Source organism: Bos mutus, chromosome 4, assembly GCF_027580195.1.
Source record: "Bos mutus isolate GX-2022 chromosome 4, NWIPB_WYAK_1.1, whole genome shotgun sequence".
Classification (NCBI taxonomy): Eukaryota; Metazoa; Chordata; class Mammalia; order Artiodactyla; family Bovidae; genus Bos; species Bos mutus.
This window is the reverse complement of record NC_091620.1, coordinates 37,498,648-37,520,121: the sequence shown is the minus strand read 5'-3', so window position 1 is coordinate 37,520,121 and position 21,474 is coordinate 37,498,648. Positions and strand designations below refer to the sequence as shown.

The window sequence follows — 21,474 nt, the reverse complement described above, 5'->3', positions numbered from 1 at the left end:
TACTGTGATTATTTTATAATGTATAAAAATATGAAATCACTGTGTTGTTTACCTGAAGCTAATATAACATTGTAAGTCAATTATACATCAATAAGAAAAATAGAAAATGTGACAAATCCGTTAGAATGCAAGAAAGCAGGAAAATATGGTTTTAAAAAACCCATAAGATAAGATGATCAAAATGAGTTCTATTCCCTATCTATGGGTATAAACATGGATAAATCTCAAAGGCAAAATCTGAAAGAAAAAAGCAAGATAAAAAATATATCTAGAATGTGCTAGCATTATGTAGAATTTCAATACTTTCAGAATAATATTATGTATTTCATGTATATGTATATATGTGTTTATACATGTACACACATACACACACATATATATAATGTATATATACTTATAGTAAATTTATACACAAATGCACCAGAAGGGTAGTGGTTACTTCTAAGATGGAGAAAATGCCATGGAGTGACTGTGGAGAGAGAAGAGATCTTAGCACTGTTTATAATGTTTCATTTTTTAAAATAAAAATCTTAAGAAAATGTGGCAAATGTTATCTGCTGTTAATCCTAGGTCATGTATATATGATATATATTTCTTCTTTATTTCAAAGTACAAAGTATAATAATTTTTAAAAGGAAAGAGAATTTTAGATTCTGATCAATAAAAGTTGCTCATAAAAATTGTATCATTTTTCTCTATATATTGATAAAATTCCAAGCAGTTCCTCAACTATAGCCAAGAATCTACAAAGTGTATTCTTTCTAACTTTTGATACTAAAGAGGATCCCATGTGATTTTCTGCCTGGGGTCCAAAGTTTGAATATATGCTTATTATTTCTATTTTGAACCAACATTTCTTTTAACACATGCCACCTGTGTAAGAGTTTATAGCCTTCCAGGTTAGTCAATGCAATCCAAAAGAAATATAATTTGAGCCATAAATATGAGCTACACATATCAATTTAAAATGTTCTAATATCCACATAAAAAAGTAAAAAGGAAAGGGTAAAGTTAATTTTAATAATATATTATATTTGACATAATAAATCCAAAGTATCAGTTTCAACAGGTTATGAAGATAAAAATATTAATGAGATATTTGGCAACTGGGTTGATTTTGCACCTACAGCATATATTAATATGGACTAGGTACTTTGGAAAGGCCCCATATTCACATGTGGCTCATGGCTACCATATAGGACTTTGTGGCTCTAAGTAATAAAAGTGGCTCTCATTCATCTGAGTTTCCCAAATGGTGGCTCAGAAGATAAAGAATCTGCCTGCAATTGAGGAGACCTGGATTTGAGACCTGAGTCAGAAAGATCCCCTGGAGAAGAGAATGGGAACCCACTCCAGTATTCTTGCCTGGGAAATACCATGGACAGAGTAGCCTGGTTGGCTTCAGTACATGGGGTCGTAAAGAGTCGAACATGAGTGAACAACTAACACTCATTCATTTTGCACTGAAGTGTCAGGCACTACACGAGGCATGTTCCAATAAGTATCACATTTATTCCTTTGGTAAAGAATCCATCTACCAATTCAGGAAACGTGGGTTTCATCCTTGTGTTGGGAAGATCCCCTAGAGAAGAAGATGGCAACCCACTCCAGTATTCTTGCCTGGGAAATCCCATGAACAGAGAAGCCTGGCAGGCTGCAGTCCATGAGCTCGCAAAGAGTCAGACATGACTTAGTGACCAAACAACAATAAAGTATCAGTTCAGTTCAGTTCAGTCGCTCAGTCGTGTCTGACTCTTTGCGATCCCAGAATCGCAGCACACCAGGCCTCCCTGTCCATCACCAACTCCCGGAGTTCACTGAGACTCACGTCCATTGAGTCAGTGATGCCATCCAGCCATCTCATCCTCTGTCGTCCCCTTCTCCTCTTGCCCCAATCCCTCCCAGCATCAGAGAGGTAAGCAAATAAAAGAAAAGCTCAGAAGTCAGGTCACAGCTAACAAGTGGTAGAGGTGGAATTAAACCAAGCCAGCGTGACTCATGTTTCACTCTGTGAATCGCTGTGCTCAAGGGTCACCTACAAACAGAGCCTTTCTCCTAATGAATCCTCCCCTGACCATTTAGCTTCTAAATTCACCCAGCACCTCAACTCTGATGCTTGCCAGGCATTTGAATTTTCAGTTGGGTAAGCATCTGTTATCTGGACCCAGAGATGGTGCTAAGCGTACCTGTGTCTTTTGCTCATTTCCTGTCTAGGGGCTGGAAAGTGGGATCTGGTATTTGCCATGACTCAGAATCACTTTCAAATGAGGTAAAAATGCAGGACAACGGCAAACTTGGAGAAGAAAGGGAGCGGCTGCTGTCACTCAGCTCAGCACACGGCTGCCATGTGCTGTCCTTTTGTCTGCATTCATTGTTCAACTACTTGACAAACTTCTATTTCTAGCTCCTCTATAAAAGTCTCTCTAGTTGGAGAAGTCATGCACCTTTCATGGTTTCATAATAAACTGGAGGTGAGTACCAGTTCGGAATCAAAGGAAATAAAGCTCCACTTGTGGCAGCTGCTGCGGTTGCCTTCTGAACGTGGCTTATACAATATTTCATCTGTGCTGACACCTTTCACTCTCAATTATTTGGCTGCTGTCAAAACAAATCAATCAAATTATAGCACTGTGTCTTCGTGTTACCATTCCATTGTAAGTTAGCGACATTAGCTTTGAAATGTATGGAAGTATAAATTTTATCTCTATTATTTATTTAATGCAACTTTCTCCCCTGTGAGTTATTTTCCAAACACAGCAAACTCAAATTATCTTATGTCAAATGTTGAATATATAGATGTTTTGTTAAGGAAACCTAAAATAATAGCACACAGGGGAACAGAGATGCATAAGGGTGTGTTAATGAACCTGCATATTCATGCTAATCCTCATCTAGTGACAAATGGCAACGGTCCTCAGTTCTATTTTTTTTTTCTTTTCTTTTCGAGTTTGGGCTATAAACTTGGTGAGTATAGTTGATTAATATTATTTGGGAGAAGAAGACACTAAAACAAAGAAAAAGATGAATGTGGAACCAAAATGTTTTTGGAGGTTAATTTTGCTTACAATAAGACAACAATTTCCAGGATAAATCATTTCCCAAAATTAATGCTGTATTATTTAAACTACAGTTTTTCCCAAGCTCAGATGTCCTCCAGGACTAAGTACAACCTGCTCCTTCTGCTGTCCAGTGTGGTGGCTACAGTAGGCATGACCCAAAGTGCTTTAACAGGAAGAAAGGAGGGGGAAAAAAGGACTCCAACATTTCACTTTGAGATTTTAAGGTTATAGCTACATTTTTAAATAATAGATTTAAATCAATTGAGTAACTTTTTAGCAAAAGAGCAAACACTGTTGAAGCTTTTATGTACAAGCTCTTAAAATAGCTTATTTCTACATGGAAACTTGGCATGTCTTTAGAAGATAAAAAGCAAACTGACAGATACATTTTTTTTTGCCTCCTGTTCGTGGCACTCTGGCTGTATAAGGGGTAGGCAACAATCAAAAGTGCCAACATGAATGTGTAGATTATGTCCAGTGAAAGAGAATCTGAACACAGAGTATTACAGGAGCCCCAGTCAAACCTGAAGCAGAACATTCACGTTGGGCACTCTTCCTTCTTCCTCTTCTAGTGACTTGAATTGTGTTCCTTCTCTAATCTCTTTCCCCCCAGAAATTTATTGCCTTCCTGGCTTTAGTCACATATTGATGATTTCTTCATCATGACCTCTGGCACCAACCCCATTCTGAGTTTTAGATCCATGTATTTCCAACTGGCTACTTAATTACTTTAAATTCCAACTCCATTTAAATTTCCCACAAGAAACTCGAACCAGTCATATCAAACTCAACCAACCATCTCCCTCTTTCCTCTGATCCCTCCACATTTAATCTATCACCAACAGAACCTTCTTACACTACTGGTGGGAATGTAAATTGGTACAGCCACTATGGAGAACAGTACTGAGGTTCCTTAAAAAGCTAAAAATAAAACAACCATATGCTCCAGCAATCTCACTCCTGGGTATGTATCTGGAGAAAATCATAATTCCAAAGGACACATGTACTCCAGTGTTCACTGCAGCACTATTGATAATAGCCAGGACATGGAAGCAATCTAAATATCCATCAACAGAGGAATGGATAAAGAAGATGTAGTACATGTATACAATGGAATATTACTCATCCATAAAAAGAAATGAAATTGTGTCATTTGCAGAGATGTAGATTGACTAGAGAATGTCATAAAGAGTGAAGACAGAAAGAGAAAAACAAATATTGTATATTAACGCATATATGTGAAACCTAGAAAAATAGAATTGTTGAACTTATTTGCAAAGCAGAAATAGAGACACAGATGTAGAGAACAAATGTATTGATACCAATGGGGAAGGTGGGATGAATTGGAAGACTGGGATTGACATATACACACTTCATATTGTTATTATTTAGTCACAAAGTCATGTCTGACTCTGCAACCCCATGGACTGTAGCCTGCCAGGCTCCTCTGTCCATGAGATTTCAATAATACTGGAGTGGGCTGCCATTTTCTACCCCAGTGGGCTGCCATTTACTACCCCTGACCCAAGGATCAAATTCGCATCTCCTACATTGGCAGGCTGATTCCTTACTGCTGAGTCAGCAGGGAAGCCCATATAAAGATAACTAATGAGAAAATACTGTATAGCACAGGGAACTCTATTCAATTCTCTGTGGTGACCTAGTGAAAGTGAAAGTGAAGTGAAGTCACTCAGTCGTGTCAACTCTTTGCGACCCCATGGACTGTAGCCTATCAGACTCCTCTGTCCATGGGATTCTCCAGGCAAGAGTGCTGGAGTGGATTGCCATTTCCTTCTCCAGGGGATCTTCCCAACCCAGGAATCGAACCCGGGTCCCCTGCATTGCAGGCAGACGCTTTACTGTCTGAGCCACCAGGGAAGCCGCCCTAAATGGGAAGGAAATCCAAAAAGAGGACCTATATGTACATGTGTAGCTGATTCACTTTGCTATACAGAAGAAACTAACACAACATTGTAAAGCAACTATCCTCCAATTAAAAAAAAATATTCCGTCTTCAAGTCGAACCAAACCCATCTTGTCAATGTTGCCTAAATCAGTCCTCTGCTCTTCATCACTGCTACCAGGACCATCTTCTTCCAGATTACTGCCAGAGCCTCCTTTCTAACTGCACTGGGGTGCTTGCCACAGTGCCTGGTAAATTAGTAAATCTTTGTGAAATTGATCAATCAATCTTTGTGCACAGTCATGGCAGAAAATGAGGTTTGGCTTTTCCCTACAGGGAGCTGATAAATAATAGTTATACCCTCTCACTAGGAATCTGTCCTGCAAGTTATTACACACATAAGAGAAGACAGGACTTTTTTGGAGAGCATTAGCTCTCCATTCGGAGAAGGCAATGGCACCCCACTCCAATACTCTTGCCTGGAAAATCCCATGGACGGAGGAGCCTGGTGGGCTGCAGTCCATGGGGTTGCTAAGAGTTGGACACGACTGAGCAACTTCACTTTCACTTTTCACTTTCATGCATTGGAGAAGGAAATGGCAACCCACTCCAGTATTCTTGCCTGGAGAATCCCAGGGACGGGAGAGCCTGGTGGGCTGCTGTCTATGGGGTCACACAGAGTCAGACACGACTGAAGCATCTTAGCAGCAACAGCAGCAGCAGAAGCTCTCCATTATCTAAACAGGCAGAGGAAACTGAAGACCACCTCCTATTTCCCTATTTTCAGTACCTCCCCATTCCTTGCTCTCACACACTTTCCTCAGATACAGAAATCATCTTTATTTTAGTGCCAGAGGAAATTGGAATAAATAATCCCAATTCCCTGTCATCCTTGGTAATGTAGGGAGATTGTGAAGCATTTCAAGCAGTCTTTTCCATTCTAGTCTCCACCATCTTGGAAAAGTGCTCTGATCACCAGCTTGGAATCTAATCCAGTTTGCACACCTTAGTGTAGACACATGGATAGATGCCATCAAGAGCCCAGATGGATTTACAGACTTATTATGTGCAAACTGGAGATCACATTACTTTCCTGCCTTTTGCTTTGAAAATAAATGCTTTGGCTTTGCTTTGACATTTATGTGGCAGGTGGAAACCATTATCCTTTGACAATGCTTTATTCCATTGACAGTATCTCTTAAATACACACTATACTAGTCATACTTCTCATTCATGTGCTTCCAGTTTAATCCATGCCCCACTGCCTCAGTGAAGCCTGCTTCAAGGATAATGTACTCTAGAACGAGCTCTTCAGGTATTTTAAATAAAAAGTCTGAAGCCTCTGAGATATAGAGGTTTGAAAAACTGCCAAAGTAAGACGTTGCAACAAGTTTTCATAACTTCTTTATGGCAGATTTGGTATTATTGTATAACATGTGTCATGTGGGGCTCCTCTGAATAACACAGCAAATATGAATTTATGCTCTAGGTATTTTTAATATTGGACTTTGAGACAGCAAGCCACTTACCAGAGACTGACAAATCACAGCATACTAAAAGCTAGAGACTGCTCTTCTGTGTCTGTGGCAGGTACTGAGTTGCTCTTCCTGGGAGGGGTATTAGATTTCTGTTGTATGTACATCACACTCCTAGGGATGCAACTTTCTTCTGAGTGTGGGCATCACTAGACTAGCACAAAATAACAGGGAAGCCAGTGCACACATGGTCACCTAATTGTTTTATCCTTGGGAAGGATACTCCTCCCCATGCCCCACCCACATGTTTATTCTCCTTGGGCCAATAAAATCTAGTACATTTAAAGGCAACATTATAATGTTGCTCATACATAATAAATCCACAAAGAGTTGCTTTGTGGTTGTATTGTTTTTAGTTTGAAAATTAATTCACTTAGAGTTGAGTGATGCTTTTTAAAAAAGATAGTCAGAAAGTCAAGACCACAGACCCAGAGATTTAACCTTGTCAATGCTGGTAGTGCTTTTTTCGATATGACCTTGTACCTTCATGGATTCAAAGCATTCTGATTTTGCGATAATATTTAACACAGAAACTTTAAGAAAGCAAGCAATCATCCATAATCTCACTGTCTAGAGTAGCACTTTGTTGTATATAGTTTTTTTTCTTCTCCTCTGTCTGTGAGGAGTGTGTGTATGTTTGGGCTTTTAAATGATTTGGATCAAACTGTGTACATGTGAAATCTTTTTATTATTTTAGTGTTATTAGCTTCTGCATCTATGAAACGGAGCCACAAATGTTTTCTTTAATGGCAAAATGAGGGTCTTTTGTTCCCATGAAGCTTTATCTAGCTTTCATTCCATTAACACACACATTTTTTTGTACTCACCCACATTTTTAAATGTTTTAAAATAAATTTGTATTTTATTGGTGTTTCATAAGCATCCACTTACTTCTTTTCTTTTTTGAAAAATGTTGAGGTTTATTTAACTTAAGTACAATTCACCCTTTCTAGTGTGCAGCTGTCCAAGTTTGACAAATGCATATAGTCCCCCAAATTCCCTATACTCCTTTACTATCAACTTCCACCCCCCTGTCTCCAGTCACCACTAATCTCCTTTCTGTTCCTATAATTTTGCCTTTTCCTGAAGGTTGCATCGATAAAGCTGTACTTTTACATGTGCTTATTTGCAATATTAAATAGTCCCCAATTGGTCCATACATTTATTATCCATTTTTATGTTTTTCATTTGAATGGTACTACTTTAACACATTGTTAATATGCTACATTCTAATCTCTACCTGGATAGTCCACATTTCCTAATGAGTTCACCTAATATAGAATCTCAGTGTTTGGAAGGATCCTTAAGGTCACCTAAGTCAAATACTCATGCTATGTATCTTTAAGGCAATGACCTCTGAACACCACAGCCCCTTGTAATGTGGTTTCCATTATGTGCTCTGCCTTCCACACCTTAGAAGCATCTTCATTCCATTGGCAGCAGGTTGACCAGGTGACACTCTGGCTCACAGGATGTGAGTAGAAGTGATGTGCACTGCTTCTGAGTCAAAGCTTTATGAGCCATTGTGGTTCTGCTAGTCTGTCTTCCCATTCTGAGAAGAAAGCCCTGTTCTAGAGAGAGGCTGTTCTTTCAGCCTGTATCCAAGAACAAAGATGTGCTACAGAACTACTGCTTACCTGCAGCCCACATGTGTGATGAAATAAACAGAAAAAAATTAACTTTCCTTGTCCGTCACTGAAATTTGTGCCTGTTTTCTCTTCAAGCACAATTTTGGGAAAGTTAAAAGATAATGTCTTGTCCATCAGGTTGTTTGATATTTCTTCCCTGAGAATCTGTATCATTAACTTTTCTAAGCACCAAGGATTTACTCTGGGACATGCTTTTTCCAGATGTTGTAAAGCTTGGTCCCCCATGTCCTTTAGGGTTCTGTCTAGTGGGGAGACCGACACTAGTGATCTTGTGTAAATACATCACATCCCTGTTCCTGCGACCCTTCATCCTTCCATCCCTTTACTCCCCCACAAGCATAGAAGTGCCTTTAGGGACTCTCTTTGGTTTGTTTACTGGTATATCGCAGGTCAAGATCACAGCCTAGAACATGATGAAAAGTTCAATATGTATTTGTTGAGTAAATTAATAAACTTAGTAAAAAAGAAAAACAAAAATAAATAAGCCCATTTCTTGTTAAGCTGGTATGATTCTTTTTGAGGATGAGATGGTTGGATGGCATCACTGACATGATGGACATGAGTTTGAGCAAGGAGTTGCTCAAAGGACAGGAGTTGCTAATGGACAGGGAAACCTGGTGTTCTGCAGTCCATGGGGTTGCAAAGAGTTGGACACAACTGAGTGACTGAACTGAACTGATTCTTTTTACTGTCAGATAATTACAACTACATCATATGATGTGTCTCCCCTTTGACTTATCCTCTAGTTCTAAATCTCTAAGTTTCTTTTCTAATAAACAGCTTTTATCATTCATGCTTCTTACAAGATGCTTCGAATCCTTAGAATCACACAAGCACAAGCAAGTACACACAAACCTACATGCACGCAAATATCATAGCATAATCGCATTGCTTTAGGTATGTTTGTCTTTAACACATCAGACCTCAGAGCAAAATCTTCTTAAAGACAATGCTATTATGTACTCATTGTGCACAAGAAAGGCATATAAGATTCCCCCAATATCACCCCTTCCTTCCCCTCCAGTCAGATTTCTTGTCATCTCAGACTCCCAATCTTCATTTCAACAACAGCCAGAACCAACAAGAGAACTCTGTAGAATCCATATTCCTCATTCCTCTTCTCTACATTGGATGTTCTCTTTACTATTCTTCACTCAGTTAACTCCTACTATTTTTTTTTATTTAAGTATAGTTGATTTACAGTATTATGCTGGTTTCAGGTATGCGGCATAGTGTTTCAGTTTGCAGATTACACTCCATTTAGGCTAAGAGAGTGGCTATAATCCCCTGTGCTATACAGTATATATTTATTGCTTATCTATTTTATATATAGCAGTTTGTGTCTTTGAATCCCATACCCTTGCTTCCTCTCCCTTTTGATAACCACAAGTTTGTTTTTAATATCTGTGAATTTGTTTCTGCATGTGAATTTGTTTCTATCCTGCATATAAGTGATATCATATGATATTTATCTTTCTCTGTCTTATTTCACTAGGTACAATATTTCATTTTTTATGGCTCAGTAATATTCCATTGTGTGTGTGTGTGTGTGTGTGCGTGTGTGTATCACAACTTCTTCATTCAATCATCTGTTGATTGGGTTGCTTCCATGTCTTGGCTATTGCAAATAATGATGCTATAAACACTGGAGTGCATGTATCTTCACTAATATATCCATCTATCATTTATTATTGTTTACCTAATGAGCCAGCACTGTTCCAGTTCTTGGACCACAACTAACCAAAGATGCCTATCACAGGGCTTACATTCCATGACAGAGCCAAGCACAGACAATACATATTGTAAATACTTTATATGCAATAACACCCTCTAGAGCATGAGGGCCAAGCATCACAATGCTGCCTCCACTGCTCCACATGCTAGAGTAGGCATGACCCAAAGTGCTTAAAAAGGAAGGAAAAACAAGAATCAACCATTTTTTGAGGTTTTTAAGGTTATGTAGAAGGCAATGGCACCCCCCTCCAGTACTCTTTCCTGGAAACTCCCATGGAGGGAGGAGCCTGGTAGGCTGCAGTCCATGGGGTCGTGAAGAGTCGGACACGACTGAGCGACTTCACTTTCACTTTTCATTTTCATGCATTGGAGAAGAAAATGGCAACCCACTCCAGTGTTCTTGCCTGGAGAATCCCAGGGATGGGGGAGCCTGGTGGGCAGCTGTCTATGGGGTTGCACAGAGTTGGGCACGACTGAAGCAACTTAGCAGCAGCAGCAGCAGAAAGTAATAAGTGTTATGGACAAAGGACCTAAGGGAAAGCAGATGAGGGGGAAAGGAGTATTGGGGTGGGGACAAGGAGGTAGGTAGGCTTGATGCTTTCTAAGGATACAGTTTCTGGAGAACAGCCTGTGCAAAGATCCCTGGGTAGGAGTATGTTTAAAGAACACCAAGGATATCAGAGACCCACACAGAGACCGACTGAATTGGAAGAGAACCATGTGGGGCTGAGAAAGCAAAATAAATTAGACTGAAGATGTATGTCTCAGAAAAAACTCTGGTACATGGAACCGACTGGAAGCAAAAAGGTCAGAAATATTCTCAGTTTCATAGGGAACTTGATTCCCAAAGAAGCTACAAATTTTTAATAGTTGGAAACTTCAAACAATCTTCAACCCTCAAAGAAAGGTATATTCCTCAACTTTCTCTTCAAATATAGCCAAGGACCAAGGTGAACAGTGACTAAGGGTGCTTTTTGAGAAATTCCCATTGGAGGAACCTCTTCTCCAACCCCTCAAGGGAGGAGACCGTCTTGATGCTGCCTCCTGGGATGTGGGAATGGCTATGGATAAACAAAATGTGGTGCATTCTCACAATGGAACACTCCTGGAAAATGAAAAGAAACTATCGACATATACAACAACATGTATAAATCTCAAAAACAGACTTGCTGAGATTATGCTGAGCAAGAAAAGCCAGACAACAAAGAATACACTCTCTGTGAATCCATTTATATACAGTTCTAGAACACACAAAACTATGGATAATGACAGAAAGAAGATAGGGAGTTCTCTTCCTCCTTTGGGAGGAAGAAGACTGCAAAGAGACATAAGGGAATATTTGGGGGTAATGAACTGTATTGATTGTGGTGGGTGGGGGTTGCACAGATACAAACAATTATCAGCTCATTGGATTGTGCACTTAAGATCCATGCATTTTGTTACATGTAAATGATACCTCAATGAAATCAACAATAACGGCACAAACAAAAAAGGCAATGTAAGCCACTTGAACATAAAATTCCTAATCCCCAAAATTCTTCCCATATATTTTAGCTTCTATAGATTTTAATTTGTAGAGTTGGAGAAAATCAGGCCAGATTTCCTGCCACTGCTAAGGGCAGGAAAACCATCCTTGGCCTTGATTTTCCAACTTGCCTTGAACTTAATTGCTTTTCCATGTTCAGGGAAAGCAGCACTCTTTAATGTATTCTTAGTCATTAATTTAAATGTTATGCTTGACTTAACTGGAATGTTCACACTTTGATATAAATCTTCTACATAGCACATTTATATTCTCCATTTACATTGCCCACAGTGATGAGTGGGTTATCTTGGCCTGTGTGATGGGAACAAGTCACTAACTTGAATCTTCAACACAACTGCTGCCCCATTAAACCCTCAGCTGTTTTCATCTCTTGTGTGGAGGTTGTTTTTAATCTATATTTTCTACCTACATCTAAGAAAGCCAAAAATCCAACACATTTGCATGAGTTCCCTAATGGGGACTTTGTCACATAATCATAATCCATTTGTCAATAATAATTATTTGGCATATTTTGTTAAATAATAATCTCATTCCCACATGAGGGCAACTGCAAATTATATTTTTAGTATAGCTATCTGTGTTTCCAAATAATAAGAAAGATGGAAGACCCTGACTTAAAGGAGTTCATAAAGTATGTCATGGAGAAACCTTAGGCATTTTCTTTCCTTGAGGTTTATGACCACGATTAATCTTATTTCACAGGTTGTGTTTCCTGACAGGTGCTTGAAACCAAAGTCTTATGAACACACAACAGACAATGTTCACAGGAATGGAGGGACCCAGAATAACAATGGTGGGAGGTACCTGGAAGGGGAAAAGGCGTATAAAGGTAAGAGAAAAGAGAATGCAAAACTGCACCTACTTCATGTAAGGACACATGATGTCGAGGAGTAGGTTATTTCCTGGTCTTATATAAGTATAGAGAATTTCTGGGCTTGCATCCCAGCCAGGACATTCAAAGACTTTCCTTAAAACATTCAGAATCTAGACCCCAGCTTTGGCATCTCCCAATTCAGAACATAGGAGGTCCCAGTGGTTTCTTAAATAAGTTGCCCGTGTATGATACCATGTCATCCTGGCTTCCCTCCTATCCCCACATTACAGCTGACTGGACAGGAGAGGATACTTCCACCTGGGTAGTCAAGCTCCAGAGTGGCCAGGTAGGCAGTCTAGAATGCAAAGGGTCAGACTGACAGAAATATGAGTTTCAGGGAGCTTAAATTTTAGATAGAAGTGGAGACATGGATAAAGATAGAGGTGATGGAAGGAGAGATATCAATGGAGAGTTCCTGAGAGGTATATGAGCTGGGAAGTTGCACCGACTCCAAGAAGACAGAATTGAATATGAATGAACCAAAATTATGGGTTAACTAAAAGTCATCCAGCATGGTAGGGAAGAGTCACAAGGAGGAACAGGGGAAGAGAGCAGACAGGTCTCATTCCATCATTGATGAGACAGGAGTGTATCTCTTTCTCACTTGGAAGCATCTGAAGACAAAGAGAAAATGATCCCTAAGCCAAGCAGATGGGTTTTCTGCAGGGCAATATGGTCTCTTTTTCAGGATGCAAAGCTTTTGCTGGATAAAATCTCAGAGCAAAGGCTTCCATATGTTTTAATTATGCAAGAAAATGCCTCTTGGTCTTGGGGATATGACTGTCTTATGGAAACAAAAATGTTCTCAAATAAGTTATTCCTTTTGGTCATTATCCTCATTTAGAGGCCTGGCACGGTAAGAGAGAGCAGGAGAATTAATGAAGGTGCTTATCATAGTTACATGGCTCCCGGTGATCTTAAAATACTCAGAGTCCTGAAGAGGTTGCTGGAGAGAGCAGAGGAGGGGCCAAATGAGTTTTGAAAATGTTCCTTGAACCAGGTTTTCTTAAACTCGTGTGTGTGTGTGTGTGTGCGCACGTTAGTTGCTCAGTTGTGTCTGACTCTTTGCAAACCCATAGACTGTAGCTCACCAGGCTCTCTGTCCATGGGATTCTCCAGGCAGGAATACTGGAGTGGCTTGCCATTCCTTTCTCCAGGGGATCCCCCCAACCCAGGGATCAAACCCAGGTCTGCATTGCAGGCAGATTCTTCACCATCTGAGACACCAGGAAAGCCCTTAGTGTACATTGGGATCCCCTTTTAAGAATGTAGATTCTGTTCAAGGTGTCTGGGATACAGCCTTGATAAGATGCTGAAGCTGCTGGTCTGGAGACCACACATAGAGACAGACAAAAAGACGGTGATAGGACCCCTGCTGCCTGAGCAGAGAGAAGCCGCTCTCATGTAACGTATCATTAGTACTCATTAAAATACATGCAGGAATCAGGCCTCTGAGGCTCTGAGAGCTATTTCACATCACTTGATAGGGAACTTAAATGAACCAGCTCTTGATCCTTTAGTAAAGAGGAAGATACTTGAAAATTTATCCCTCGGATTCCAAACCATTAAGAAATGGATGTCAGTATTTTTTTTTCTTAGCAAACTTGTGGCTTTTGAACTTGAAGAACAGACAGGCTGAAGGACTAGGCAGGAGAGCTGGAGAATAATCAGAGATAATTCCAGCTGGCAGACTCACTTGATGAATAAGATCTTAATGCTTCACAAGGAGGAAAAGGGGAATCATCCAGAACTAAGTGCCTCCTATGGAAACAGGCCCGACTTCAGACCAGGGGTTGAACACTTGAGCCTCTCCCCCTCAGAGTGATGAATCAAATCTGTCTTGTAAAATTATGGGAGAAAGTGGGCTAGCTATTATAGGTGGGCAGACTTACTGGTTGTTTTAAAAGACTCTTAAAAAGCCCTGGGCTGAAGTTCCATTTTCATTGTCTAGAAGCAGGCCATAAGGAGGAGGCAGAGCATTCTATTCTGTTGGCTATATAAACACGTGTAAGCACTCCTTCTCAAATACTGTCTCCCACTTACAAGACCATTACCCTTGAAAAAGGATGAAACTTTAGGACTTCTAGGACTGGCTCAGTCTCAGAGTCAACCAGGACCACTGCAGATGACTTTCTGGCTGCCAGCCATTCACCCACCATCCTGAGTCCCATAACCTTCCGTGACATAAACTGGGGAGCTATACAAGTCACAGACACAGACAAGGGATTGGCTGTAAGGACCATAGTAGGTTTCCTTAAGGTGGTGAGATCATCTTCAGCTTGGCTGCTGGGCAACAAAGTGACCGACTGGCATTGTCCTTCAGGTGGTGGACACTGATCTTGGATACCTTGCAGAGATGAGACTTTCCCCGACTCCTGTCCTTATTATCCTTGGATGTTTTGTAGGATGATCATCTCTTTTTGGTTTGTCTGGGACAGCAAGAAGATCAAACCAGTCAATCCTAAAGGAAATCAGTCCTGAATATTAATTGGAACGACTGATGCTGAAGCTGAAGCTCTAATACTTTGGCCACCTGATGTGAAGAACTGACTCAGTGGAAAAGACCCTGATGCTGGGAAAGATTGAAGGCAGGAGAAGAAGTGGACGACAGAGGATGAGATGGTTGGATGGCATCACTGACTCAATAGGCATGAGTTTGAGCAAGCTCCAGGAATTGGTGATGGACAGGGAAGGCTGGCGTGCTGCAGTCCATGGGGTAACAAAGAGTCTACACGACTGAGCAACTGAACTGACTTGCTGGTTTCAACAGTGAAAGTCCTATGTCCAAGAAAAATCCCCAGTGCTCTGCAAACAGGTATGGTTGTTTTTTTCTCAGGCTAGTGAATTCTGGGTGGTGAAGAACTTATGTAGGAAGATGTGACAGGAACAAAAAGCCCAAGGAAACTGGGAGAGAACTTTCCCAGGCTCTAACAGTGACTTAGAGTTGGGATTCATTCATAATGATATACAAGAGAAAGGTGTTTGGAGGAAGAGTTTGAGTGTTAAGAATATATAGGAAACTTCCTATAACTGGCTGACTTACAACTGGGAGGTGTTTATTAATGACCTCCTGGTCATTAACATGGAGAAAAAGGGACAAATGTCCCCTTAGAGAAGAACTTGACCATCAGTTTTAATACTCTTCTGAAGAGGAGCGATATGGAAATTGTGTGAGAAGCACCCACCAAGGGATAAGAAGAGCCAGCACTGTTATGGAAACTACTTAAACAGGATACAAATCTTAGGATTCATCTTCTGAAACCAAAGGTGCCAAATTCCAAAGAACCAAATTCCAAACTAAAAGCTAATACTAAATTGAATAATTAAAAAGAGAGACAGGGGGAAATCTTGACGGGAGTCCACACTGGACCAGTCACTCATACTGAACCCTTAAAAATAATCAGGCACTAAAATCCTAAGAACACCAAATCATAATAAAGATACAAAAAGGCTGGCCTTTTTAGACTCTGTCTTTGGCATCCACTTTAACCAAACAAGATTAATTCATGACCTAGGAACTCCGTGAGCTTATGTTTATTTATAATATTCAATATTCCCACAAGCGCAAATGTTCCAAATGGAAGATTGCATTTTGATAATGCCCGTTTCTTCATTAAGTTTTCATCATCCACCTACATTAAAAAGCCTCTCCCTACACTTTGTTGCTTTAGCTTTCACCTTGTTTATTCCTGCCTTATTTGCTTAATCTTGAGATCCTGGCTTCCCAGGCACTCTCAAATTTGAAACAAGCAAAGTTTGTGCATTAGCGTGTCCTGAACATGCATGATTTATGAACGGCAGGTTTCTTGGCACAATTTAATGGTATAAGAGAGACTTTGTTTTAAACATTAAAGTGAAAGTCAAAAAGTGGCCACAATGGGTGGGACACTAAAACATAGAGTGTGTAAAGAAGTTTGGGTCAAGAGTTAACCAGGTCTTACTTGGTCTGTTCCTTAATCTATGGACTGACACTGACTAATTTAATAGGTTTTAAGGGGCCCTGACTTTTGAGCTACAAAAAGTACTTTAAATTTGTTATTCTGATAACTTGCTCAACCAAACTCTCACTCCATAAAAAATTCAATTGCTAACATTTATACCAATGGAGAAAACAGAAGCCCTGACTTTTGACCAACTAAAAAAGTACTTTATATCATTATTCTGATAACTTGCCCAAAGTCTCACTCTGAAAAAAAAAAAAATTTGCCAACATTTATATTAGTGGAGAAAGCAACCTTCTTTGACCGGTCCAAAATAAATTTGTTTTCTCCTTTTTAGGCATCGTCATCATATTCAAGCTATTTTTCATCATAACAGTTCTTCCTCTGACAGTCTTTTGTAAATCAGTCTATCAGTCAGTGTTACCAAATCTTCTAATGAAAAATAAAAACTTTCATGCTATCAAGAGAACTACTCATCCTGAGTAAAGTTGGAGTTCAATTCTTATTATATGCTCGTGATTATATAAGAGTTCTCTATATGTCTGTTTTCCTATTATAAAATATGATATCAAATAACATAATTTTTATTTAATAATTATAACTAAAATATATTAAGAAAAATAAGTTAATTATTCCAAATGATACCTTTTATTTGAGATGTTCTAAATACTTCACACACAAACAAGTAATGTCTAACCTTTCTTTGCAGGTGGCTAAATTGAAGAACTCATGAGATTACATTTCAAGTCCTCAAATAATGACACAATCATCTGACATCTAAGTTTTTGATGTGTCATTCAATGATTGCTCATAAATGCTTCCAGAAGCCCCGAAAAGACTCAAATCAATATTAAAACATAAAGACTGATACAGCCCATGACTTGAGCAAACTCAGGATTCACAGACAACCTGAAACTTTGCTTCCTACATAAACCTTCCATTGCCTTTATGGTGAAAGCAACTTTAAACCACATTCAACATTCAGAGCACTTGTCTACTATAGAGAACAGGGGTCAGTGGATAACACCCTATAGGACACAGAGACACAGTGGGTTACCTTGTAGATTTTGCAATGGCAGAGTCATAATGCCTCCGGCTGCAGCTGCTGCTACCAGCCCTTGGATGTTGGTGAGATTCGCAGTAGGCAGTGTGAGGACCAGTCCTTGCTGCCCCCCTAGCTGTCCGGCCATGTTGAAGGGGATGAGGATAGGCTGGTTGAGGGCCGGCGTGCCTCCGGGCATCACACCAGCAACTGCAGAGGCTAACTGCTGTGCTGTCAGAAGTGGCTGCAAGGGAACAGACAATCCCAGCTCACTTTCCAGTGGAACTAAGATATGGGCTTTTAGAGCATTTTTCTTCCACTTAAGCTCCATCAGAAAGTTCCTGAACAAGTAGCAAAGAAACAAGTCCTATTCCAGAGAAAATGAGTGACTTGTAGAAAAAAAATCGAAATTGTATTTCATTAATTTTTTGGAAACTTTTATTTGGTTTGGAAAGCACAAATATATTTCAAAGTAATACTCTACATTTATATATTATTCTTTAAGTGGATTTTCACTTACATATTTTCTTCCAATGAACCCTACTCTTATATATCTGAAACTCTCTGTTAACTTATTCTGTTGTTTCAAAAAGAACTCATTAGAATCAGTGGAATTTGTTGATTCAAAAAGAGCAATGAAATACTATTTTCATTTATTACATTAGCAAAAAATGCAAAAGATTTACCCAAAGCTGGTAAATCTATAGTGACATCACTGTATGGATTTAGGACATGTGGACTGGCATAAGCCTTTTGGAAAGCAGTTTGAAAATCTGTATCAAGAGCTACAAAAATATTCATCCTCTTTTGACTCAGAAAATATTCCTGGGATATATTTCTGAAGAAATAATTTTTTAAAAAAGATAAATGAAAATACGCATTACATTTAAAAATACATAAATGTTGAAAAAGTTTGTTACAGTACTAAACATGTTAAGATATTACATAGTCTTTAAAATGGGTCATCTGACATCTCTAGAAAAATAGAAAATATTTATGAGAATATATAAACTGGATAATAATTAAGTAAATGATTAATAAATCGCTACTAAAATGGTAAAATTACACATTACACATGTATAATGACAAGATCTAAAAAGGAATATAGGAAAACAAAGACATTTGATGAGGATAAATTTTAAAAGCTTTAAAAAATTTCTTTGGCTATTATGCTAATATTCTTTGTCCAGTTAAAACAACACTAAAAACATATTTATATCCACTACTTATCCAACAGCCATTGTTTGACATGGCAAGGCAGCTGCACAGGTGTGGAATTCTCAGCACCAGATGTATCTGAGCTCAGGTGTGAGCACAGGTGCGGCTCTTCAGGATGACTGACGAGTAGGAAAGACTCCTTGAGCAACCAGACCAGATAACCAGAGGGTGATATATGGGACTTTCATTGCACCCCTGAAGGAGCAATGGACCTAATTCCATGCTCATTTTTCTTCTAGAGGAACCAATAAAAAACTCTCATTGGGGAGTTTCAACTTTTTTGTTTTTAATGCAGTATGATTCTATAAAGTAAAAGGTAAGCATAGTACAAAGCCCAATGCATAATAGCCAGACATGATTCTAACATATATTAACTCTGATGTCCTACCAATGACATATGAGAGTTAGTAACATGCTCAAAGTTACATACTCAGAGAAGTGGGGTCGGGGGTTTCAGATCCAGCCAGGATATTCCAGAGCCCATACCACACTCCCTTCTCCACACACAGAACAGATTTGGAGAAGTGGGGTGGCTTTATCTCAAGCATGGTGGGGAGAGCTGGGCCCACTTTCTGGTTATTCCCTAAAGTCACCCCTCAAGAGCCCTTCCAGAGAGCCCTCTGAAGAAGCACTGGAACCCCATGCACCCTGGTTTTAGAACCACTCCTCTGAACTCCACGGGACTAGTACCTAATACATCTGCTAGACTTCGCTAAATTCTCACAAAGTAGCTGTGCCTCTCTTTAAAAGTTACACTAAAAGACAAAATAAACATTTTTTTAGGAATAAGTACAAAATGATAAGCTGATCTTCAGATTGCTGGTGTCATATCGCTGCCAATAGTAATATCAGGATGACAGGGTAGGCAAACAGGCAGTATCAGACTGTGTACAGGCCACAGATTTGGTTGATGCAGCCTGTAGCATTTTTAAAAATTGAGTTCATGGGATTACAGCAGGGCATGTACTCTTAGCTTGTCCCAGTGTCTCTCGCTTCTCACTGGGTGTGTTGTGCTCTGTTTCTAACCTGAGGCCTTAGAGTTGTTACACTTGGTATGTTCATACACACACACACACAATGTCACAAGCATGAAATTAGAAAGGGCATGACCAAAAGAAGTTAGTTTCTGAGACGCCCAGTAAAATTCTCTCTGGGCTCCATCAGAGTTCAGGCATCTCCCCAGGCTTTCTGTCTGGAGCACAGAGGTATCCATGCTCTGAGATGGATGTTGGAATCTGAGGCCACAGGGAGATGTGATGGCAGCTGGAATAAGAAAATCAAGACCAACTTAAGCTCTAAACGTGGGTTTTCAAGCTTTTCTTGGACTGATGAGCCCCAAAATGCTGAAAGTGACTCATTTTCAGGAAAAACTATCACAGCCAAAGAGGGAGAAAGGCTCAAGGATCAGCTTCTTTTTCCATAAAAGTGGGTGAACTCTAAGAGCTTCACACTAAAGGACAGATTTTTTTTAAAAATGCCCAGCCTTTTATAATTGCGTTCTACATCTTCATATAACCACACCAGGCGGCAAAAAACAAATATTGGACTTTAAAAAATAATGAATGTATTTCTTTATTAATGCAGGAGCTATATGTGATGTACAATATTGTCAAACCCAATAAGCTGAACTTGCATTAAAATTGCATTAACTTTTTTATATTAAATCATGTCTTGTATTTCAAAAAACGGCTATGGTAAGGTTGAAATAACTTAATTTTCTTCACACTCCAGTCATTAAAGTTTTACTTTCCAGAAAACTGAATGGTAACCCACAGCACAACTGTAGTGGGTTTTAAGGAAAAAAAGTTTCCAAATGATTAAAATCAAGATCCCCTTGAAAAAGAGAAGAGTTCTGCTAACACATTCTTTTTTCTTGATGGTATTTCATAAATAATGTAGTCATATAGCTTCCCATACAAAAATTTATCACCATCTTTGCTCTGTTGGAGTTAATTGGTTTTAACTCATTCTTATTTTATTTGTTTGGTTACTTATATGGTTAAACCATCGGAAATGCAGCCAAATGCAGCAGTTGAAAGATACTGACCTGTGGTCCAACTGGGAAAGGGGGGTGGGTCTGACTGGCCTGATGTTCAGGAGTGCCTGGGTCTGACAGTGCTGGGTTTCCTCTGGCCCCTGGAATTCAAAAGAGAAGTGCGCCCTTAATATAAAATCCACCCTGGGAACTTCACATGACCCCATTTTCCTGTGATGTCACATAACATTAAGGCACAGATGATATGCCAGAGTGCTTTATCAATAGCTCCAGAGCTCAAATCACTTGTCAGCTGCATACATTATGCTAACGGACATTCGGGATGGACAAAGTCATTCCAGGAGGGACAAGGCCGGCCGTGACAGCAGAGAAAATGACACCATCATCTGTCGTGCTAATAGGCTTGCATTATACATCAGCTTGCAGGGGGTGTGCCAACGCGGCCCCTGTGTGCGAAACCGCATCCTTTATGCACAGGCGGGCAACACCTAATCTAATTTCCCAAAGCCAGGGAAAGCCTGATCTCAGACATGACCAAGCACATCTATATTATCCCTTAACATGGCTTCATACCCTTAAGCTCTTTCTCCATACATACTTCAGACATTGAATCTCATGGATACATTTTCCAGAAAACAAGAGCTTTTTCTTTTTTAAATTGAATTATAGTTGATTCACAATGTTGTATTAATTTCAGGTGTGCAGAACAGTGATTCAGATATATATATATATATACACACACATGTATATATATGTTCTTTTGCCTTATAGGTTATTACAAGATACTGCTGTACAGAAGGTTCTTGTGGTGGCAGTTAGGTCCTAAAAAGTTCATGTGTCTCCTTAAGCAAATTTCCTCTGTGCTAACTGACCATCACCCTACCCTCAAGGAGCCCCACTGTGGTGAGCCTAGAACATATTTGTTTTGCTAGAATCCTGTTGGATGCTAAAGCATGGGAAACAAAATTCAATCAAAA

At 39.5% G+C, this 21,474-nt stretch overlaps 1 protein-coding gene across 1 annotated transcript in view; it reads right to left on the bottom strand.

Annotated features, from left to right (window-relative positions):
* POU6F2 (POU class 6 homeobox 2) overlaps positions 1-21,474 on the bottom strand; it is a 504,980-nt gene that overhangs the window by 246,235 nt on the left and 237,271 nt on the right. The window contains exons 3-4 of the mRNA XM_070368781.1: positions 20,549-20,637; positions 17,299-17,527 (exon numbers count right to left, since the gene is read on the bottom strand). Of these exons, the coding sequence (XP_070224882.1) occupies positions 17,299-17,527; positions 20,549-20,637 (318 nt within the window). The remainder of the gene's footprint in view (positions 1-17,298; positions 17,528-20,548; positions 20,638-21,474) is intronic.